The following is a 24,854-nucleotide window of genomic DNA, read 5'->3' as shown; positions in this document are numbered from 1 at the left end:
TTGGCTCTTAGGTTGTCTTGGAGCGCCAGGATCACCGCCTCTGTTGAGTGACCTGGGCGGAACCCCGCTTGATTAGGCTCCAAATAGTTGGTGGTCTCGATGAAATTAGAGACACTCTTAGAGACATGGGCCTCCAATACCTTTGAGAGGTAGGGCAACAGGGAGATAGGTCGATAGTTTGTAAGATCCGAGGGATCCTTCCCTTGTTTTTTTACTAACGGTATAAGGAGGGCTTTTTTAAAATCTGTGGGGACTCTGCCTTGTCTGAGGGATTCATTGAGAATAGGCAGGAGTGCATGTGGAAGAAATAAGCCTAATTCTCTAAAGATGGCAGGGGGGCAAATGTCATTGGGTGACCCAGATTCGATCCGTTGAAGGAGTTCCGACAGTTGTTTGGGTTCAATCGGAGGAATGTGGTCTAAAGTCTCTGGATTCTTGTAACCATCCTCAATGGTGTTGCTGGCAGGGTGTAGTGGTATGCTTTGTTTGATTGTGATGATTTTATTAATGAAGTAGTTGTTCAAGTCATCACATAAAGCTTGAGAATGTGCGATAGGTAGTGACGTACGCTCGTCGTTACAGAGGTCGTTCACTATTCTAAAGATGTCTTTAGTTTGATTGTGAGAATGCAGAATTATGCCTGAAAAATAATCAGTCTTCCTCTTAAGAATGGTTTTTTGGTAGAGACGGCGACTAAGGCAATAGACCTCTTTATCTTGTGGAAGATAATTTCTGCGCCAAATCCTCTCTTTTTGCCTGACCTCTAGTTTAAGTTGTTTGAGGTCCGCAGAGAACCATTTATGAGCCTCTTTGTCGCGTGAGCGTGAGAATTTTACACTAGGGGCATGAGTATTGGCAGCGCTTTGGATCCATAGGAAGAGCGCTTCATAGATTGCATCTACGTCTTCCAGGTTGTTAAGTGGTGGCAAAGTAGAGGCCAAAGTGTCCAGAAAGGCAGGAAGATCTATCGACCCCCATTTGCGAGTTTCCCCTCCAGGCTGTGGAGGAGTCTGATGTTGTCTCGTTACTTGAAGGGAGAAGTAAACAAAATAGTGATCAGACCAGATGCAGGGCTGAATCAAGATAGACGTTAGTGGGAGATTATGCGACCATAGTTGGTCAAGATGATGGCCTTTGTCATGGGTGGTAGACTGTGTGAATTGGATCATATTGATGTCAGTGAGTGAGTCGAACAGTTCTCTGGCTTGGGTGTCAGAGTCAAGGTTGTCGAACCACAGATTAAAGTCTCCAATAAGGATAGTATGAGGGTAATTTGTGGTGATAGATGCTAATTGTTCAGCAAGACTTGAGGGAAAGGTGGGCATAGGTTGTGGGGGGCTCCTTCCCATCTTTCCCCCGGCTTTTCACCCCTCAGTCCTCCTCCAACCTTTTTTTACTCTCTTTTGTCCCCTTTTTCTTTCTTTCCTTTTTTACTTCTTTCCTCGCATTCCGTTTTAATTTCCTATTTATTTCGATCTCGCTGTTGCCTTTTCCTTCCTTTCTTAATCTGCCTTTTTCTTTTGTTAAGTGTACTTAACACTCTAAAGCAATCTTTTAATCAATGAACTGGTCTTTTGTTTTGCCTCAGAGCTATACTCACAAGTATGGGGATGGCCACAGAGATGTTAAGTTGTACAGCGCTTGTAGAGATATTAACTTCTAGAGCCCTATCAAGGTTGCATGGCCTTAATTGTGCATCATCAAGGCACTACGTGCTTCTGGACCTCAACTAATGAACTTTATGGCAATTAGATAATGGAGTCTTTAGGGCCCTATCAGCCAATGAAAGTAGTGCCATCCGAATGACGACGAGGCAACAAACCCCAGTGAGACACTCAACTTTCACTGCTGGTTCAGAAAACGACAGGGTGCAAAACTGGTCCTTGGGAACCACACAGGTAAACCTTTCTCGATACAGTACCACTGCCATTAATGATTTATGCCAGTGTTTCCCAAACTGTGGTCCGCAGACCCCCAGGGGTCCCTGACACATTCCCAGGGGGTCCGCAGGCAGCAGTTTTAAAAGCACTGTAAAGTATCTTGTTTAATTAGCAGTTTTCAAAGAACAATAAAAGTGTCAAGATAACGCCAGTGATTAATGTCCCTGCTGGAGAGAGAGGAGAGTTCTGTCCAGTAACAGCTTTGACTTATCTAATGTAGCACAGAGGGTTAATATGCCAACTGCAAAGAACGTGTGCCATGAAATTAAAAAACTGTATTTTATATGCATAGGTCAGTGGGTTACTGCTTTTGTCAGAGAGATTCTTTTGTGAAAGTGAAGTTCATAAGTGACAATCGTAATCGAGCACAGTGACCTATAAACTGTCATCAAACAACTGCTTGCAAACTGCAAGGTACAAGTTCGTGACTTATGTTTTTTCCAGTCTTTCTTTATCCTGATGCTGCTAAATAGGTTTATTCAGGTGGAAATACATTTTTATTGTTAAAGTCAATGCTAACCACGTGTTATGTTCTGAATCTTGAGTTTGTGCTTCTCCAGACCAAATACTCTTTACAAATGCCTACCAGTATGAATGACATGTGAGTTCTACACCTTGTAGTCCCCTTTGCCTTATGTAACATTTTCTATGCACTGATTTACACATATGATTCACTGTCTCTTTATGTCTGTGATGTAAATTGCTCTAACATACTACAATGGTATGAGAGATGCTATAAAAAATGAAATGCACATGACAGAGGGGCTATGGAGAGATGAGAAGCACTGTTGGAAGGTGATAGAGGGGGAATCATTGAATAACCCCGAGAAAGATTTTCGTATTCTGGTGCATAGTCAGGTCTTCATTTACTATTCTTTAAAAGCTCATACAATTCAATATATAATGATAATGATAAATGTGTTGTAGACTGCACCATTGTTTCTTAGGGGGAGAGTCTCCCAAAGCCCCCTTTGTGGTGGTCAGGCTCACTCACTGCCCTTGGTGTGCATGTATGGGGACTGGTCTGAAATCATTTGCCAGGGCTGCTTTGGGTTTCCAGTCTGGCCCTGGCAGGAGCCGGGGCCTCGTACTACGAAATAAATAAAACCAACCATTGAAAAGTTGGTCATGGAGATGCAGGACCAACCTTCCCATTAACCTTTTTCGTTTTCTTGCAAATTCTTTCAATATAAAATACAACAGAAGTGGCGGAGAGTGTTGTAAGCCTTCTCGGCTCAACAACACACTCCGTCACTTCAGAAATGCAGGGCTGCACCATATGTACAAGAATATGGTGCAGCCCTGCATTTCACCTGCGCTGGCGCTACACTTAACAGGGGAAGATTGTTTATGTACAAGAAGGTCCCCCTTCCTGCACATAAACAAACTTGAAATGCTGTTTTGTCACTTCTATGTGTGCTGCTTAATGCAGCCCACATGGAAGTTACAAAATGTCATTATTTTAAAGATTGTTGATGTGCAGGAAGGGTCACCTTCCTGAAATAGACAATCCAAGGCGGCTTGCAAAAACGAGTAGAAATGAAGCATTTCACCTTGTTTTGCCAAGCTAAGACCATGTTTTCCCTGGCCTTAATTTTGGTGCTGCCTCTCATTTACGCTGCTCTTGTAAATATGGGGCAGCGCCAAAATCAATGGGTGTTGCAGGGGAAACGCTCACTGCAACACCCACTGCCCACCCCTTTCACGCTAAGCATTGGGTGAAAGGGGGTCTTATTTACAAGGCAACGCTAAGCCACTTTAACCTCTTCAGCGCGGCACAAATTCCCGCGCTGCGCTGAACGTTCTATTGGGCTTATGGACTCATGACGGAACGGTTCCGACATGAGCACAGGCCAACCGACGCTCATGACGGAACCGTTCCGTCATGAGCATCGAAGGGGTTAAGTGGCTTAACGTTGCCTTGTAAATAATGTGAAGCCCCTTTCGCCACAGGAACGTCTCTAAAAGTGATGTTCCCATGGAGATAGGGGCTTGGAAATATGCCCCTAAAAACATTAGTAATTCGAGTATTTGTTTTGTGTGAACACGTGTTAATTTTTTTCGAATTACTGTTTTAATGTTTGAAATTTAAATCCTACAAATTGCTTCGGGGTCCCCGGCTTCCAGTGGTGGTTCAATGGGGGTCCTCAGGAGTCAAAAGTTTGGGAACCAATGGTGTATGCTAACTGCAGCAGGACTACATTTTGTGCTGGTATCAAATACATATATTATAAGTGGTAGGGTAAATTTGAGCACGATAGGACATGGAGGTGGCAGCTACAAAAAGCTTCCCGACGCGCCAATATAAGTTGATACAGCCTGCTAAGAAACCATTTTTATTTGTTGATTAGCTCCAACAATCTATTCCAGGTACTCGTTGGGGATATTAGTTTCCTAGTAAAAAACTGGGTACTTAAAATATAACTTATGGATAAAGACTTTGACTATGATGTATTCATCATTTGTCAACCATTTTTAATTCAGGATTTACCTTAAGATTAGGCTTGGCTTCAAGGTATTTAAGCAAGGCATAGAAAGAGAGAAGCTGTGTAGAAACCTCATCAAAACTTTCCTGAAGCATTATCTCCGTTACCACTAAAACAGCATCTGGTAAGAAATAAAAGAGAAATAAATAAAATACAAATGAAAATTTAAACAGGATGTCAAATAGACTGTATTCCGAACATAACAATTATAAGGCAAGATTATATTGCTAAGCAAACAAACCTGAATACTGCCTGGAAATCTGAAACCAGGGTCATGAGACAGTTGCTTAGCAAAATTCACAAGTAAGCAAGTGTAACAATTAAATAAAAAAACAGTGGACAATTAATAAAAGCGTACAAACTGCAAGGACACAAAATATACAATTCAATTCAAAAGTGCTTTATTCGAGTAATTACTCATAAAAGCAAGACATACAAACACATTAAGAAGCAATTAAATGTACAAGTACTCAGAAAATACAAAGCACTTACAAATCCATAAAACCGTTATATAAAACAAACCACAATGTTAATAAACAATTAAGAAGGTGTAAAAGTTCATTATTAAAATCTTGATTTTAAATGACCAAAGTTAAAAACCTTAATATACATTTCATGGAGACACTGTCAATACATAAGCAGGGAATAGTCAATTCACTAGCAATCTCTGCTTGTCATCGGCAGAGAATAGTTACATTACTAGCAGTCTCTGCCTGATGATCCAAGCCCACCCATGGTATTTTGCAGCGGCAATTATGATCCATGTAAGGGAAGTTGTACATAAAATACGCAACGCAACTCTACTACATGTGGTACCAAGGTTTCTGCACATAGGTGCCAACCAGACTCGTTTAGGAACACTATACACTTTGCAAGAAAACAAAAAGTGTCCGAGAGATTCACTACCTGAGCCACAAGCAGGGCAGATAGTGGACCCTCCAGAGCCCCATTTTGCTGTTAGTGATCTTAAGGGGAGTGAACCAGCTCTCATTTGGAACAAAAGTTTCCTGTCTAAGGGTTTAGATATAAAATCCCAGTACATTTCAAATACAGGAAACAATTTGACCTCCAGAAAACCAACAGCCATGGACCCATTATTAGAATTACTCAAACTGACGTTAGCAACATATTCCCAATACATGTTCTTTAAGATTGACTTGGACGGAAATAAAGCTCCTGATGGGTCAAACCACAACTCACTTAACCCGAGCTCAAACAACATTAGTTTTAGCTTTTTAAACCAAGTAATCTTATGGAAACAGTCTGCTTGGATAACGTCAGTAAATCCTTCCGCATAGTGGGCGAGCTCAGGGGTAGTCCAGAGCCTACGCCAGTATAAGATTGGCCGTAGTCTGGCTAAGTCCACAATTTGCTTCCTGCCAAGATCGTATCTCAAGGGCAGTAATGGAGGGCTATTCGGGGTACCAGTAATTAACCTCAAAAATGTATTCTCAGATATTTGGAGCGCACTCAAATTTTCATAACCCCACATCTCTGCCCCATAGAGCGCAGACCCGATTGCCTTGGCTTCATAAATCATCAAAGCTGGTTTAACTGGTTTAGTCAAAGACTTCTTATGTTCCAGATTGATAACACCAGCTAATTGTTTATGGAGTAGAGTTGCTATATCAATATGATGACACCACCTATTGTTATCCGCTATGTGGATCCCCAGGTAGGTGAATGAATTCACCACATCAAGAGGACGACCACTCATGACGATTTTGGACTTAAAACTACGATGTGGATTAAATATCATGAGCTTCGTTTTAGACACATTCACCTCCAAACCGTGATCCACACAGAAGGTATCAAAGATGGCCAATGCATGTTGTAAACCACTTGGGGTTTTGGATAAAATTAACGTGTCATCCGCAAACATTAAAATAGGAACTTTTACACCTGCAAGAGAGGGAGCATCCACTGACTGAGATAACATACGTGGGACAATACCGTTGATAAATAGGGTGAACATGGTTGGGGCCATTGAACACCCCTGCCGAACCCCGCGCTCAACGGGAAATTCAGCAGTGTCCTTTCCATAACCCCCCCACTGGATTTTTGCATAGGTTAACTCATGAAGTCTCATGATCATAGTCAGAAGAACCTCAGGAACCCCCAGAACCTCCAGAACCTGCCATAGTTTTGCCCGCGGCACCAGGTCGAAGGCAGCCCGTAAATCGACAAAAGCCGCATAGAGACTGCTTCCTCCTAATACCACGGTCCTCCACTGGATCAATTGAAAGCGAAAAACTTGATCCACTGTGCTGGTTGCCCTTCGGAAGCCAGCCTGGCAAGGTGATAGGATGTTATTATCATCTGCCCATTCAAGCAATCTATTAACAATCACTCGGCCGACTATTTTTTGTATAGTGTCGATCAAGCTTATTGGGCGATAATTACTTGGCTGAGCACGATCTCCCTTTTTGTGCACAGGAATAATCACAGCCCCCGCCATGATGCCGGAATGTCAGCACCCATAGCGATGTGGTTAATAAGCAGATGAATGTATTTGCACCATCTCTCTTTATCATTTATACATAAAACAGTAGTGTAGCGTCTTTCTAGCCGGGGTACCCGCAATGTCTACGCCACACATGGAGCTTGGTATCACATACCTTTATTCGCCTGCGTGTAACTGCAAACTCAACATTCTAAAGCAGCCTTCACTGTAATACACTCCATTCATTACATCATAGCTCTACAGAGTTCATTAGGAGTCAAAAGGGTTTCATCGCTGTTAACTCGCAAGACACTACATCTCCCCTTTTGTTAAACAAAAACTTGCCAACTTTGCAAAAGATATGCACATATATACATTTAAATCTCTCCAATTAGTCTCTTTGGTGCTGTACTTGTTTGACCTGAACGTGTCGAGCGAAGTTGAGACCGGACACCAGCATGATCCAAGAGCCTCTGGGATAGTGAGAAGACAGCAGCAGTTACAGGTGCTTCAGAGTCAGTCTCTTCTTCACCATTGAGATCTGGTGAACTATGAATCAAACGCTGAAAGTGAGAAGAGTTTCTGGAAATGGACTTACCAGGGCACCGGGCAGTCACCATATGTCCTTTGGTCGATATTACTTGGGAAGGTTCAGCATCACAGTGAGCATCAGATTTTCTTTTCCACATCTTCCATGTTTTTCGCATGTTGTCTTCGGTCAACAAATGTTTTCATCTTTTGTTTCTTAACCAGGTCCCTTGGATGAGTTGCCGTCTCATCTCTTTCTCTTTGATTGGTCCACTGGGGTATCTTGGTAGTTATTGCTCTCCAAAACAACAATGTTGCCGGACTCGAACTGTTTGTAAATTGAGCTTTCCAGGTGTAGCACGCTGCACAGCTTTCTTTAGCATACTCATAAATCTTTCAACCAGTCTGTTGGTCTGCGGCCACAGAGTAGAGCTATAAAAAGTCTTTGAACTTGCGACTATTAAAAGGCGGGCCATTGTCAGAGTTTAGTAAGGCTGGAAGACCCCATGTCGCAAACATGCCATCCAGTTTCTCTATGACTTTTTCTTGAGTGGTGGATGAGAGATCCTCGTTAATGGAAATCGCGAGTATTCATCCATAATCACCGACAGGTTCTGTCCTTTGTCGATGGGACTGAAAAAGTGAATGGCTATTCTTTCCATGCATGCTTCGGGAGTACTAACATGTTTAGGGCGTGTTGAATAACTTTTGTAGATAGGCATTGCATAGATGACAGGCCTTTAATTCCTACCTAACTCGCTCATCGAGATATGGAAACCAGACTCAGTCTTGCAGAACTTGTTTTGCAGTAACAATTCCCCTATGTCCTTTGTGGACCCCTTAAATACTTTTCTGCTGGAGACTCTACGGAATCAAGATTCTCGACCCTCGCAATACAACTCCCTCTTGAGGTATGAACAGTTGATCTTTAACATTTTTGCATTTTTGATGTTAACCCTCACTGGTAAGAGGTCAAGTGTGCCACAACTGATGTGTAATTATATCTTTCAACTTTAGCATATCACTATCATGGCTTATGGCATGGAAAATCTAGGCTAAAGAAATGGCAACTGGTGTGTTTGATTTTACGATGAAGTTGATATTAGCTTCGGCTGGCTTGGATAGAGTGCCTTGACCTTGAATAGGTACTCTGGAAAAGTAGTCAGCAGAGTTCTGAACCTTTGCTGGCATATGCACAATGGTATACTTGTAATCTTGTAGCCGTAGTCCCCAACGTTCAAAGCAAGGAGTCATCTTGGCCTTCGGAATGCCAAATATTATTAGTAAAGCTTGATGATCTGCTACCAGCATAACAGGCTCTCAGTACTGGAATACATGGAAGGGTTCACACGCCATACCATTGGTAAACTTTCTTTTTCAGGTTGTGAGTAACTGGTTCTGGTTGGGACAAACTCGAACTTGCATACGCCACAATATGTCTTTGCGGTACAAAAGGGGGTGGTCAGACTGATTTGCATATAGCCATGTCTGAACTGGGGTGGCAGAGTGGGCTAAAGAACGGTGATGGATTAAACCCAGATCTTTTGACTGGGTGTGAGTGTTTGATTGGTTCAGATGCTACGTCCGTTAACACCCCCTTTTCTACCGCTTTTGGCTGCATAAGTGTGGCAGGGTATGCTCAGACGTGAGTCCCTTGCTCACTTTGCCACTGGATTCAAGCAAGCCGGGCTGAAGACGGCTGGAATGCCAGAAACCGGTCCTCGGAAGCTTGTTTCCGGTCCAGGGAAGGCATGGCTTGGCAGTTCGGGCTGGACTGTTCCCATGAGGCACACGGTCAGACTGATTTGCATATAGCCATGTCTGAACTGGGGTGGCAGAGTGGGCTAAAGAACGGTGATGGATTAAACCCAGATCTTTTGACTGGGTGTGAGTGTTTGATTGGTTCAGATGCTCCGTCCATTACCACCCCCTTTTGTACCACAATATGTCTTTGAGCATGGGGGTGTCCGCTGTACTGTGCAAGGATAGCACCTAACCCCAGTGGGCTAGCATCAATAACAACCTCTGTATGGAGTAATAGATCGAAATGAGCCATTTCAGTAGCATTCTCAATGGCTTGTTTGAGTTTCCTAAAAATTGTTATCACATTCATGGACACACTTAAATGAAACATTCTGTTTTTGTCAACTCTCTCTATGGAAGACTTCCAGTGGCAAAGTCTCCTATACATCTAGAACAGTAGCTAGCCATGCCAAGAAATGAACACACAATGGAAACATCTTGTGGGTGATCAGCATTTGACAGCACTTGTACTTTAGCAGGAGGTAATGTCAGAAAAGATAGGGCCAAATAATATTCTCTTTGTCTTATGAAATTCACATTTGTTTGCATTCCAAGTTAATCCTGCTTCATCAAGTTGAGATCTGGTGCAGCCTTCCTTGTTTTACATAATTCATGACCGTTGTATTGTCTGTACGTATTAGAACTGCAGACTGCTGTATTCACGGAAGAAAAGCCTTCAAGGCCAGGTGAATCGCTCTGAGCTCCAGCAGATTGATATGTAGAAGACGATGTTGGGGTAGCCAACGGCTCCTTACATGAAGGTCCTGCAAGACTGCTCCCCAGCCCTCCAGCGAGGCGTCTGTAGTTATTATCCGAGGAGCAGGGGCGATCCTGAAGGAAAAACCCTGAGAAATGTTTTCCTCGCTCGTTCACCATGATGCGGTGTCCCTTATCGCCACGGTAACTGAGACCTTGTCGTCGAAGGATCCGTCGACTTGGCGCCACTGCAAGTTCAACTCCTCCTGGAGAGGATGCATCCGCAACTTGCAGTGAGGGATCGGAGGATGCAGGAGCAAATGGACCCTAGGAGGGACTTGTAGAGACAAACTGAAAGTGACTGTCTTTTTAACAGCAGACGGGCCATGGCCATGAGCTATTCTTGCCTCTCCAGGGTCGGAAAAGCTTTGTTGATGGAGATGTCCAGAATGGCTCCCAGAAATCTGGCTGTTCTGGATGGAGAGAGATGGCTTTTCTGTGTTGAAGTTAGTCCAAGATTGTCGAATAGGCATGTGCACGCTATGACTGAATCTTTTGCTGCATGCTTGGTAGGAGCCTTCAGCAACCAGTTGTCTAGGTACGGGAAGACCTGATGCTGTTATTTTCGTAGAAAAGCTGCTACCGGAGCTAACACCTTTGTAAAGATCTGCGGAGCAGATCGGAGTCCAAAAGGTAGGACCTTGAACTGAAAGTGGCTCTTGGCTACTGTGAAGCAAAGAAGCCTCCTGTGGGCTGGATGTATGGGCACGTGAAAATAAGCATCCTCTAGATCCAATGTGGCCATGTAATCCTCTGAGTTGAGAAGATGAAGGATGTCCTGCAGAGAAACCATCCGAAAAGATTGCTTGATGAGATAGGTGTTGAGCTCCCTCTGATCTAGAATAGAGCGCTACTTTTCTAAAGGCTTCCAGACCAGGACGAACCGGGAGTAGAAACCTTCTCTGTGAGATAGGGACCGGTTCTATCACTCCTTTGTGGAGCATTTGAGGGACTTCTAATCGTAGAAGACGGAGAAGTTTTGACACAGTGGCGCGATGGGGCTTGGAAGGTGGTGCTTGGACAAACTCCAGAGTATGGCCGCATTGAATGATCTTCAGCACCCAACAGTCCGATGTTACTCGTTGCCAGTTGTGGAGGTAATGAGATATTCTGCCTCCCACTGATGTTACAGGAGGAGAAGGGACAGGAGTAAGAGACAGCAAGTCGCTATTGACACTTCAAGGAATCTCTCCCCTGGCGTCCCTGTCTTTCTTTGTTTGACGATCTAGAGAAAGAGGAGGATTGATTTTGCCGCTGGTTATAACTCGGCCAGTAAGATTGCGAATTAGATCCAAATGAGGATTACCATTGTTGCTTGTACCCTCCTCTATATGTGGCATTACCTCTCCCTCCGGCTCCACGGTAGGGGACCTTGCGGAACTGCAGAGTCCCTAAGGATTTTGCAGTCTCTGTGTCTTTTTTGATGCCCTGGAGCGCATCATCAATAGGTTTCCCAAAGAGCGCTTCCCCATCAAAGGGAAGATCCAAGATCTTGTTCTGGACCTCATGACGGAACCAGGTAGCCCACAGCCAGCCTTGACAGCGAAGGACAGCAGCGCCCGCAAGGGAGAGGAACGTCGTTCATTGTCTATTGCACAGTCAATCACTTCAGCCAACGTTACTTCTCCTTCCTGCAGAATCTTCTTAGCCTCTTTTTTCGCATCTTCAGGCAATTGGTCCAGATATGGCGGAGATCGCACCACATCTGGCGATCATAGCAACCAAGTCTCGCTAAGGCGTTAGCAGTCCTGACCAACAGACTGGACATGGACGTAAACCTCTTGCCCGCATTATTTAGGCGTCTGCCCTCTTTATCTGGAGGTGTCGTGAGGGGAGCTGAAGGATTTCTCGACTTTCTCTGGGCACCCTGAGAAATGACAGAGTCCAATTTAGGCTGACTGACCAAGCAGGCCTGACTATCGTCTGGAGCCGTATATTTCTTCTCAAGGCCAGGCAAAACTGGAATCACCTTAGCAGGATTCTTCATCACCTTCAACCCCTACGTCCCACATGTGACCAACAATAGGGATAGAGCGAACTGCTTTCCTGTAAGGCTCTTTGAAGTCATAGAGGAAGCATTCAGACTGCACTATGTGCATGGGCAGCTCAAACCTCTTTGCGGCCCTCACCATCAAATTATGGAAACCCCCTATGTCTGCAGAGGGAGAATCAACAGGTGCTGGGGCAGGAGAAGACAGATCAGGAATGACATAGTCATCCCACTCTTCGTCTAGATCTGGTATTGTGCCAGTGCCCTGGTCCTCATCAGAGGTGTCTTCGTGAACGAGAGACACAACAGGTGGTGCGTCTTGAGTCATAAGCATTGGTTGAGGCGTTGGCAATTGGGGGGTAGCAGGCTGAGCAGGAGGAACAGCAGCACCTGGTACCAAAACTGGAGGTTGCACTGCAAATATCCTTCTATAGCCACAAGCATAGATTGCAAGTCCACTGTAAGGAGGAAGGCATGTAGACCATCTCCTGCATGTAGTCCTCTTGATAATCAGAGGAAGGATCATAGTGCTGCTCCCGTAATCCCCCTCAGAGTCTGTGTCCTGACACTTTACGTGTAATTGAGAAGGGCTATTCGCATAGGCAATAGGACCATCATCTTCTTCAGATCCTTCTTCTTCCAGGAGGAGTGCCGGAGGTAGAGGAGTCACCCTCCTGGGGGACGTCATGTCAGGCGTAATTTGGCCCTTTTTGAGAGAAATAAAAATGTTTTCCACTGACGACGATGAAAGAATAGTCGATGAGTAAATGGACGTCGTAGTCGACGTTGTAGCAGTCATCACTCTCATAGTCGATTTAGTCAACACCAATGATGACAACACTGGTACCACCGGCGTCGAAGTCGTCGACACGGAACTCTGAAACAGTGCCAGAGATTACGAAATTCCAGAGATGAAGGAGAAGACTGTACCTTTGATGATTTTGTCGACGGAATCATTGACAGCATAGTTGACGATTGAACTTTCTTCACAGATTTGACCTCAGAAGAGAGTTAGGAGGGCTTCTTGAAAGTCTTTGGAGTCGCTGGAGGAACAGAGCTGGATTTCCTCTTGATAGAACTCCTTTTGACAGTCCTTCCCTCTCCTTTACACCTCAGTGAGGAGATTTGACAGGACTACGCCCTTCAGACCCATGAGAGGTCTTTAAGGCCATACCAGGACGTTCTTCAGAAGGTGAAGGGGAGGCGCTACCCCTTTTTGCAGACCTTCTACATGATGCAGCAGAGGATGCCTCATTTTTTTTGTAAATATCTTTTTATTGCAGCAAATTAGGTGGTACAATCAAAACATTTGTGTCATTCCCACTGTTGTCCATTATATATATATGAATCTCCATTATATGTGCCACACAGCCATTTAGCTCACACCCCGGAGGTCGAGCGGCGCAACAGCGGAGAAAGTTCTGTGCTGGAGAATACAGCATGGCTCAGCGACAACCAGTCATTCGGGAAATGGCAGTGCTGCTTTTCAGTCCTCTCATTCCCCCCCATGTGCGCAATGTCCAATAGACCCAGTAGTCCCTCTTCTCCATTTCTGATCAACAACCCCCTTCCCGCCCATCCCTCCCAACCCCTCCTACCCCCCTCCCCTCTCCTAGATCTACTACCCCCGCCCCTATCTCTGCTTCCCCCCCTCCCCCCCCCCCCCCCCAGGCGTGCCAGAGTACCACCAGTGCAAGTCCTCATCCATCCCGACTAATGCAGACCCGAAGTAGACCATCAGGAGCAATCAACAAACAACTGTCAGTCATCACATAGGAAGTAGGGGAACAAGGGAGGGAGCCTAGGCCACCATCTCTCCAGGCGGTTGTTCTGCCGGAGCAGGGCTATGCGCCGGGGTGTCTTCCTCATCCAGGTCCAAAAGTGTGAGGTCTAAGACCAACCTCTCCCACGCCCTGGCCCTCTCCAGAGCCGCGTGATTGCCTGCTCTAAGCGCAGACTGCATACGGAGCTCTCCCTCACACCGGGCCCATTTGTGAAGCTCAGCCTTCCATCTCTCCACCGTGGGGCCCCTATTCGCCTTCCATTGGGATGTTATGGCCCGCTTCGCTAGGAGTAGACCAAGGTCCAGAAACTTGCTAGTAATCTTGTTCTTCGATGTGTGTGGGAACCAGTGTAGGATGCAGTGTGCCATGGTGAATTGCAAGTCCCTCTCCGTAACCTCCCTCAGGCTATCCACTACCTCCCGCCAAAAAGAACACAACTCTGGGCAGGACCAGAACATGTGCTGGAAATCAGCCAAGTCCGCCGGGCATCGCGGGCAGGCCGCCGGATGGGCCGGGAAATATTTATGTACTTTGTCAGGGGTCAGGTAGGCCCTGTGCAGGACATAAAAGTGCACCAGCTGGAACCTAGCGTTGCGCGTCCCGTTCCGGGACCGTTCCACTATGCTAGTCCACGCCTCCTCAGGGATCTCCGTCGCCAGGTCAGCCTCTCATCTCGACTTCAGGGACAGCAGTGGGGCGACAGTCTCCGAGACCATGCGCCTATATAGGCACGTGACTGCCTTGACCGTCCCCGCCATCATCACCACGTACTGGCAGCCCAGAGACAGAGCCGGCTCCGTCATGCCCGTCTTCCAGTGCTTGCGGATCGCCGTCGTTAGTGCCGCATGAAGGAGGAAGTCCCCCCCCGCTAGCTCAAAGCGGTCTCTCAGAAGGTCAAAAGGCAGCAGCACCCCGTTCTCATAGAGGTCCCCCATGGACGTCAGCCCCTGCAGCTCCCAACTTTCTAGTCCGTGCCACGAGCCCCCATGCGGTAGTGCCCCGCACAGCTTGAGAGGGATCTCAGGTGCATATGGGACTGCAATACGGCCCCTCAGGCGATATCTATTCCAGCATTTCCGGGCCGTCGCAAATTCCTGAGTGAGGTGGAAATCTCCCACCGGGAGCCCCAGAACAATCCGGGATAACACCTGAACCGGGCCCGCCGGCTCCCCCCATCCGTCCTCCCCTCTCCTGGCTCTCGCGACCCATTGTGTCAGCCATTGCAGCTGTGCCGCTAGGTAGTATAGCTCGTAGTCTGGCACCGCTAGTCCTCCTTCCGCTCTAGGGTGGAGAAGTGTATTGTGTGCCCGCCCCCCACAGAAAGCCGATTACCATCGACCTCAGCCGCCGGAAGTAGCTCGCCGGGATCCAGATCGGGAGGGTCCTGAAGAAATAAAGCAGCCGCGGCAGGGTCACCATCTTAAGAAGCGCCACTCTCCCCATTAGTGACAATGGGAGCGTGCTCCAAAAGTCGAAGTTCACTTTTAGCCGACCCAATATTTCCCTCAAGGATATCCGCCTTATCACGGAAGATCGAGGTCCCTAGGTAGCGAAGACTCCTCTCCTCCCACGACACCCCCTCCATGGACTGTGGACATATTCTTCGTGGGCGAGCCGGGAACAGGTAGGACTTCGTCCAGTTCACTCGGAGGCCTGACACCCTGCTCAATGATTGTAGGAGGGACTCAGCCCCACGCAGAGAGTCAGTCGAGTCCGCCAAGAACATCAGCAGGTCATCTGCATACAATGCGATGTGGTGTACCTGTTCATAGACATCCAGCCCCTGATATGCCCGACCCAGCCGGACTCGCGCCGCGAGGGGTTCGACAGCTATGGCGAACAATAGGGGGGAGAGAGGACACCCCTGGCGGGTGCCCCTACCCACTGCACACATCTCAGAGATAACTCTCCCAGTTCTGACCCTCGCCGTCGCGTTCCGGTAGAGCAGCGCCGTCCAATCCATGAAGCCCTCGCCCAGGCCCAGCGTGCGCATGACATGGAAGAGATAAGGCCATTCCAGGCTGTCAAAGGCCTTCCCCATGTCGACTGCAAACAACACCGCCTCATCGCCGCCATAGGTGTCAGCCTCCAATACATGCAGGAGCCGTCGTACGTTAAGCGCCGTGTTGCGGGCCCGGATGAAGCCGGACTGGTCCGCGTGGATCAACATGGGCATATGGGGGAGCAAACGTGCCGCCAAGATTTTACTCAAAATCTTATAGTCCAGATTGAGCATGGACAGTGGGCGATACGCCGCCCTGTCCCACGGCTGTTTGCCCGGTTTTAATAGGGGGACGATAAGCGCTTCACCAGTGGTCACCGGCAGGCTGCCCAGCCGTTTCGCCTCATTGTAAAGCCACATCAACCGGGGCGCAAGGAGGTCGACATAGGTGAGATAAAATTCAGTTGGGAGCCCGTCAGAGCCCGGCGTCTTGTTCCTCGCCATACCCTTGATGGCGACTCTCACCTCCCTCTCCTCAATTTTACCCCCGAGCAGCTTTGCGTCCTCCTCCCCCAGCTCCGGCAAATCTAGCCCCTCCATGAAACCCTGGAATTTGTCCACGGACGGCAGGACCCTGCTGCGGTAAAGCTCCGTGTAGTAATCATAGAATGTCTCATTAATCCCCTGTTGGTCAAACCGCGCCACTCCAGAGTGATCCCTGAGCTCAAGGATGACCGAGCTCCGGCGAGCCGGATTGGCCAGCCAGGCCAAAAGAGCTCCTGACTTATCCCGCTCCGAGTGCGCACGTGTGAGGTAGGCCTTGTAGTCGAAGCACCGGAGGCACTCCACCGTCGCCGCCACCACTTCCCGCGCCTCAAGTAGGGCCTCATGTGTGTCCGGTCGCTCAGGCCTTGCTCTCTCCAGCCCCCGTAGCTTCTCGTCCTCCCTTGTGATGTCCTCTAGCAAGGTCCTCCTAACTCCAGACGCCGTCGCATTGCATTGCCCCCGCACCACTGATTTGAAGGCGTCCCATTCAATGGCGGCTGAGCCCGCGTTGCCCGCATTGACCTGAAAGTACGCCTCGATGTTCGAGGCTATTGTGGTTCGGAAGAGCTGGTCGTCTAGCGCCTCTGGGCGCAGCTTCCAGGCAGGGACTCGCGGGCGGCACTGCGACCAGCGCAGCTGCACAAGTAGCGGGTTATGATCGGAGATCGTGCGCGTGAGATACTCACTGTGGCACACCTCTGCATGCACGTCCTGGGAGCACAGGATGGCATCGATGCGGACGTGTAATTCATGGAGAGCGGAGAAAAACGAATAGTCCCTGTCCGACGGATGGTTAGTCCTCCACGAGTCGACCAGATCCCATTGGCGTTGCCAGGCAGAACGCGCAAGTGCCAGTTTGTCAGCTGGTGCATTAGGTAGGGGGGTGGGGGGGTGCGATCTGTCCAGGGCAGTGTCAGTCACGCTATTAAAGTCCCCGCCAAGGAGCAAGGGTTCCACCAAAAACGGGGCCAGCTTGTTGGACAGCAAGGAGAGAAATGCAGGTTGGTCTACATTCGGGGCGTACAGACAACCCAAGGTAAGGTCCCTCCCATCCAGTTTGCCTCGCACCATGACATACCTCCCCTCTGGGTCAATTGATTGCTGTGTGCATTGGAATGGTACACCCTCCCGTATCAAAATGGCCACCCCCCTAGCATATGCAGTGCGATAGACCTGCCCCCTCCATCTCCGTTGCAGCGCCTTCCCCTCCTTAGCAAGTAAGTGTGTTTCCTGGAGGAAGGTGAAGTGAATGCCTCGTCTGACTAAATAGGAGTGGATCTTGTGGCGTCTATGCATTGTATGCATCCCTCTTACATTCCACGTGAAACATTTGTAGCCTAAGTCGGGTCCCATTGTAGAGCCCATCGTGCTTCGTCCACTCTCTCAGCGACTCCCCTGGCACGCCCGAGTCCCACCCCCATCCCCCCCAACCTGATCAATTAAACTTCCCCAACTCCCACACCCCAGGACAGACAACCAACATGGAATCCCCATCCAAACTCAAGTAGTGAAAGTGTATCGCAATAGAATAGGGCTAGGGTGGCCATGACGCCGACCCAAACAGGCCTGAAGCCCCCCCTCCCCCCCCAGAACATTCAGGAGGAGCCCCACGGCTCTTCCCCCCCCCCCCCCACAACTCAGTGATAAGTCCCAGGAGGCATCCACACCTCTCCGCACAGCGTCCGAAGGCAGCCTCAACCCACAACCCAGTACCTTACAAATGTGTCCAGTGTCCTGCGGTCCACATCAGCCAAGGATTCCGTCCGCTGTTTGGGGAGTCACCACCGGCAGGTCCGTCTCCGAAAGATCGTGCCCACTACTGGAGCCAGGACTGGGAGCACTGACCTTCGACTGCTCCGACGCACTACTGGAAGGGCTGGCGTCTCCCTGGCTGATGGCCACCACTGCCAGCACCGCCTTAGCTCTTTCCTGCTGCCATCCCGACGGGGAACCAGACCTCCGCGTCGGCGTCGTCCCAGTAGAGCGCCTCCCAGGCGAGGTCTCCGGAGGGGCATCTGCGCCCGACTCCCCCCTGGCATCTAACCAGCTCCAAGCCTCCTGCGGTGTGAGGAAAAAGTAGGTGCGTCCTCCAGCGATGACCCTCAGCCGAGCCGGGAACAACATAGCATAGGGCAGCTGCAGCGACCTCAATTTCCGCCTGACCGCCAGGAAAGAGGCCCGTTGTCTTTGTACGTCTCTGGTGAAGTCCGGGAAAACCATGACCTTGCTATTATCAATTCTCGGGTCCGGCAGGTCCCTGACCCTCCGGAGGATGTGGTCTCTATCTCGGAAGTGCAGGAGGCGCATCACTATCGGCCGCGGCGGTCCTCCCGGCTTGGGAGGGCGCGCCGGGACTCTGTGGGCCCGCTCTAGGGCAAAAAACGGGGAAAGTCCTTCTGGAGCCACCTCAGTCCGCAGCCATCCCTCCAGGTAGGAGACCGCATCCTGGCCCTCCACTTTTTCTGGGACCCCCCACGAGGCGGAGGTTGTTCCGTCTGAAGCGCCCTTCACTGTCCTCGGCCCTGAGCTCCAGCACCCGGACCTTCTGCGCCACCTCCGCCAATGATGCTCTCAGAGTAGCCACATCCCCAGGCAAATCTTTCAGGGTTACCTCCGAGGTCGCCACCCACTCCTTCAGCTTCCTGTGGTCGTCCTTCAACAAAGTCAGGTCCGATCCGATGGTGTCTATTCGCTTTTCAAGAGCTTCCCGCGACGCTACTATCGCCTGCATGATGTCTCCCAAGGATGGATCTCGTGGGCGGGTCGAGCTTCCCGCTCCAGGCGCCGGCGCATCTTCCTCCACGAGATGGCCCGGGTCATCCAGTTTCAGTGCGTCAAAGCCCTTCTTTCTGCCTCCTCGCACCATTCTGCCGGGTGGCAAGACTTGCGTGCCTCTGCGGTGGCCTCCAGTGAATCAAGGCACCCTTGAACTCCTCTCCGGTCCCGCCGCAGTCGCTCGGCACCTCTGCACCTACGGGCCCTTGTCAGTCGGGGCTCCAGTCCGTCAACCAACTCAGGGAGCAGGCCTCACTCCACCAGGGTGGCGGGGCACCAGGGTCTTCGCTCCAGGCGCTTGGCGAGTCCTCCCCCTCCGGGGTGCCACAGACTGTTTTTGCGCCTCCGAGCGCCAGGCCTAGGGTAGCTTCTGGCGCGCGGGTGCCCAGCGGTCCGCCGCCCCTGGCCAGGAAGCAGCCCCTCACCGCTATCAGCCCGGGTGCCTCTCTGAAGTGGATGACAGGCCCCTCCGCTTCTGCGCGCCCCACCGCTGAAGCCCGCTCACCGCTAGTCTGCGGTCAATGCAGGCGCCACGCTTCCCAGAGCGGGGGGCACCAGGATTACCCCCGCAGCAGTAGGGTGGGTCCAACACACCACGAGGCCTCAGGGTTTCCACTGCCGGCAGCTAGGGCAGCCTCTGTCACGCGGGTGGCGCCATCTTGGGGTCAGGCAGTCTGTCAGCCCCTCGCCCTCTGGTCTCACCTGTGCCGCGATACCAGGCGATGTCTCCCACCTCCTACAGTCCCGAGGGACCTCCGCTGCCGTGTGGGCGATTTTCCTTGCTCCTCTGGGCTCCCCTCCACTGTCAGTTCGTGGCCGTCAGGCATATCAGGCAGGGACAGCTGCCGCCATTTTGGATGCCCGCTACTCCGGTCACCTCACCTCCCGAAAAATGTTCGCCGTAGGCAGCTGCCGGGACTCCTGGATCGCCATGTTCACCCCTTGTGCTCCCTAGACCCTCCTATGTGTGTTTGGGGGTCCGGGGATCGAGCCGCGGTTCAGGATATGTTGCGGTGCGAGGCGGGCGCGTTGGAGCTCCGGAGTCCTGCTTCCACCTACATCGCCGCCAAAGCCACGCCCCCCCAGAGGATGCCTCATCACTGTCACTGGAGACTGGTTCCTCTTTTGACTTTAGCATCTGGAGCCAGGTCAAAAGATGCCCCTCACGGTCTCACAGAGTCTTTGTAGAAAAGTGCGGCATATTTTACAGTCTCCTACCTTATGGTCTGGGTACAGACAGTAAATACAATCCTTGTGCTTGTCCTCCACCTATAACCTCTTCTTAGCACAAGTAGCACAGGCTTTAAAGAGGGCCTTCTTCTCCATATCAAAGGTCCTGAAGCAGTTGTTGAAAAAAACAGGTGAAAAATCTGTAGAAATAAAGTTAACAAAGTGCAGTAGAAAATCTGAGGTCCTGAGCTTCTCTCAGGAGGGTTCTATGGGGTGAGGCTAATCAAATTGGTTGTTCATTTTTTTGGGTCTCTTTTACAAGAAGTGGTGGATAGGCTGCAAAACAAGAATGGGCCTAGGCCTAGGTTCTGTTTTGGTGATGGTTTCTACTGCTATTTTATGTATACCGGGGACTCACATCCTGACGATGGGGAATGATACAATCATGGGAATCTATGAAAGTTCCAATACTGGAGTAAATGTATATAACATTCAAGTGCGTATAGTGCAATATGTTATATTTACAGTGATTGTTCAGAGGCAATGAATGATACTGATAAAGTTTAAAGGGGGTCAGGATACCACGGTTAAGTCATGATAATCCACAATATTGCACATGCCATGGAGCAGCAAGTGACCTTCCACCCTTTTATGGTCCTTCGTGGGTCATGAATGGGTGATAGTATAGCACCAGTCATCCTTGCATTACAATTAAAAATACCCTACACCTTTCGGCAAGCTGGAGAGGAGAAGGGCATTCACTACACCCTTACCGTTATGCAAGGCAGCATGGGGAGCAATACGACCACTAATGCCATGTACTTGATGTGGATTATACTGAACATCTTGCCCTTTCCAAGACAATTAAAAACAAAAACTTTGCCAATGTTGGTCAACAGCACAATAGGGCTTGCAGGAGCAAGGCAGGCTTCCACAGAGAGTTGTGACTCGTTGCAAAGGACAGACAACAGAGGGGCTGCAGGATACAGGAGTGGCGCACAGAGAAACAGCATGGGGCGTACCAGGATGGTACACGAGATGCAACAAAGAAGATTGAAGGCTGGTGTAGGCACACAGAGAGCCCCACAGATCAGAGATGACGCCAGTCTGCAAGGAAGAGTGGGGGGGGGGGGGGGGGGGGGGAGACAGTTGGACAGAGAGTATCTTGAGAACCGTAGTGGGCATACAAAGGGGCTGCAGGGGGTGGAAGGCTCCTCAGAGGGGCATCAGGACAGGTGGGAGCACACTGAGGGACTGCTGTGGATCTAGGGGTAACACAGAGGGGCATGCATGGGTAGCATAGGGCTACAGTTTAGCCAGGCACATAGATAGTCTATAGGGAGTTGACAGCATATAGCGAGCAGACGAGGGACATATACAGCTGATATAGAGGGGGAAGGTTAATGGGGTCTACAGATGAAAGGCAGAGAGACACAGAGTGTCTGCACAGGAAAACAGTGGTTCCTAGAGGGAGGGGCACTTAGCAGCGTCAATGTAGGTGGAGGGTAAGCAGATGACGTCCGGTGACAGTAGCGCACAGAGAGGGCCAGCATTGGTGGAACAAGACAGCATGCATGCTGTAAGGAGGTACAAAGCACTCTAAGGATTGCGGGGGGAGGGTCATATGTCAACACATCAACCACCACACGTCAACACATCAAACATAATAAGACACCATATCCACATCATACGTCCAAACATCTGACATCATATGTCAACACTCCCACTACACTATTCCAGCACCCACTATTACTTGCCATCAAATACACCAACACAACCCCCATCATGCATCTGGATATCCAACCTCATTTAAAACACAAAGAAACACTGAAAAATGAAATTACCTTAAAACTGAAAGGGATTTAAAGTTGACTAAAATATTAACAGTGGCTCTGTCATAAAAACGACAACGTTATGCTCCAGATGACTGAGTTTCAGTGAGCCCAAATGCACTTTAACTGATTTAGATTTGTTCCTGTGAGAGGCTGTAGAGGATATTTGTGGGGCCTGAACGAAAGTTCTGTCCCTTCCTGAGGATTGCTGATTGGATGCTTCTCACTCTGTAGCCCCCAGTGGATTGAAGCGTCCGTGCATAAGGCATCCCGCTAACAGGGCAAGTAGATGGGGTCAGAAGCTCTGGTCAGTCTTCCGCGGAAATTACCATTGTTGATGTTTTTTTATTTTGTTACTCAAATTTATATTGAATCTTTTTCTTGTATGATTGTTTGGGTGTGCGGTCACGTGCCTGTACACCAGAATGCTCAATGAAACGTTATTGCCTTTGGACACTTTGAAGGGGAAATGGGAGGTAGATGTAGGGAAAGCCATTCCTGATGCGGCCTGAGCGCAAATAGTGCGGAGGTCCTGGAAAAGTATGAGAAACGCTAGGTTCCAATTAGTACACTTCTATAATATTCACCGAGCATACTTGACACCAGGGAAGATTAAGAAATTCTTTGACGTAGAGGAAGCAGCGGGCCCAAGGTGCACGGGAGTAGGGGTGGAGATGGCGCATATGCTATGGACCTGCCCAGAGGTGGGTCCATATTGGAAAGAGGTAGGTTGCACATTAAATGCGATAACAGAACGGCGGCTAGATTTTGATATGGCCGTAAGTGTCTTACACTGGTTCCCTCACTCATCCAAGAATAAGATTACGAGCAAGTTTGTGGATATGGGGCTTATACTGGCGAAGCGCGAAATCACAAAGCACTAGAAAACAACAGTAGGCCCCAGCACACACAGATGGAAGAACGAATTTCTCAAATGGGCTAGCAGCGAAAGCACGTTACGCTATCAGCAAGCGCAGGCTAAATACTGAGAAAATGCTAGAAGCAGCGACAGCATGGGAGGCATTGGTGCAGGCGCTACGAGAACATGGGACACCGGATAATGGTGTGGAATAGTTCTCTGATTGAGGTATGACCGTAGACCATGACAGGGCATCATGTAGGTAAACACATTCAATCCTGCGCGTATCTATCAAGAAGATCGGACACTACTTCTGGCGTTGGTGACGGGTTTTGGGGAGGAGGGAGGGGGAGATGGGGGATAGATTGAAGTATGTTGGGTTAAAACATTCGAAACCTTGTTTAAATGGAGATTCTGATGGTAAGAACTGACATATTTTCATGGCATATCACCACAGGGGTTGGGATAATGAGTGCTTTGTAACTGTCAATGTATGTTTTGTGTAGAAAAACAAACTATGTTTTGAAAAAAAGAAGAAAAAAATTATTGTTTGGGGGTTGCACAATCCTAATAGGAAGTAAACAGTCAAATAAACTCGTAAAAGCGCCAGACAGGAAATCATTAGGTCAAGTTAGTGGTAGTGTAGACTTTCTTAAGGTGGGAAAGGGAAATTATTGTATTAAGAACTATTGTAAACCAAAAGGTGTTTCCTGAGCTAACCATGAGTTGTCAAAAAGTTGTTTCTGCCCCTGGTGAGTGAGATTGCAGCACATGCCCACAAAGCACTGGAACAGAAGATTGGAATTCATGGCACAAATAAGTCCAGAACTTGCATCAGCATCTGATAAGACAGATTGCATAACAACAATTAAGCCTGTGGTGTTAAACCTAGGTTTTACCACCACATAAAATAGATTTTTTGAGTGTAACAAATTGGATTATTAGTTGATAGGGGTGAAAACTCACTTCAAATAATAATCAACCAGGCCCACTTTATGGAGGTACCACCTATGCAGAGCACCTGGCGCTGAGCTCGAAAGGGGGTTCAGCCATAGACTACGTAATTATTGCTTCTGGTCTATTATCATTAGCTTCACGTATGATAATACTTTATACAGATTTGAGTGAGCATAATTAAATTCTCGGCTCAATGGCTCTGTCAATACAAGACTTGCCCCGAAGAAGAAGTATTAATCACAAAAAGTAATGGTAGGGTATAGTAGGGACAACACTCAGTCAGTCAGTCAGTCAAATTAACTTTATTCGATTTGATAAAATCATACAAAGTACATAAAACAGTATTATTTACAATTAAAAAAGAATTACACAATTTCATGTGTAAACAAGTTAATTTGGCCAAATGGATGCATTAAAATATTTAAAAAACACGTTATGTACATCAGTTTTCGAAATTCATGCTCCTTCTGGCTCTGGTTGCTGCCACAAGGAAATTGGCCATGGCGAAAGTAATACAGGTGTTGCCCAATGATTGTAAATATAGCATGGCTGGTCTCACCTGGGAGAAGCCCGCTTCTCTTAGGACTGGTAGCAGGTATTTTTTTCTTTGGGCGGAGAAGAAATCACAAAACATAACAAAATGTAAACTGTCTTGAACAGAAAAATTGTCACAGGTGCAAGGGGGTGCTAACTCAGGTTTCGTCCAGGTATTAAGATTGCCCAAATAAAAATGGATAATGTTAAATCTGAATCTTGTTAACAAAAATCTGTGGAAGGGATTTGTGACAAAACATAAATAAAGCTCGATTGCAGGTGACTGGAGTGACAAGTAATGCATTCGGACAGATGGTTTTGATAATTCAACTTCTTCTCGCAACATGTATGCCCTAGACATAAACTGTTTTTTTATGAAACTCACATCCTGCTTTGTGATACACGAGGGAGAGGTGAATAAATCTGGGCGTCCTAGTTCATTAAAAGACAACACTCAATAATGCAATTACATTTTGAAAATCGATGGAAAAAGGTTGTGTGTATTTTAA

The 24,854-nt window shown here is 48.4% G+C and overlaps 1 protein-coding gene across 1 annotated transcript in view; it reads right to left on the bottom strand.

Annotated features, from left to right (window-relative positions):
• MRPS27 (mitochondrial ribosomal protein S27) overlaps positions 1–24,854 on the bottom strand; it is a 393,507-nt gene that overhangs the window by 147,003 nt on the left and 221,650 nt on the right. The window contains exon 7 of the mRNA XM_086960802.1: positions 4,432–4,547. Within this exon, the coding sequence (XP_086816928.1) occupies positions 4,432–4,547 (116 nt within the window). The remainder of the gene's footprint in view (positions 1–4,431; positions 4,548–24,854) is intronic.

Source organism: Lissotriton vulgaris, chromosome 3_1, assembly GCF_964263255.1.
Source record: "Lissotriton vulgaris chromosome 3_1, aLisVul1.2, whole genome shotgun sequence".
Classification (NCBI taxonomy): domain Eukaryota; kingdom Metazoa; phylum Chordata; class Amphibia; order Caudata; family Salamandridae; genus Lissotriton; species Lissotriton vulgaris.
Note: the sequence above shows the minus strand (reverse complement) of the source record. Positions and strands in the feature narration are given on the sequence as shown.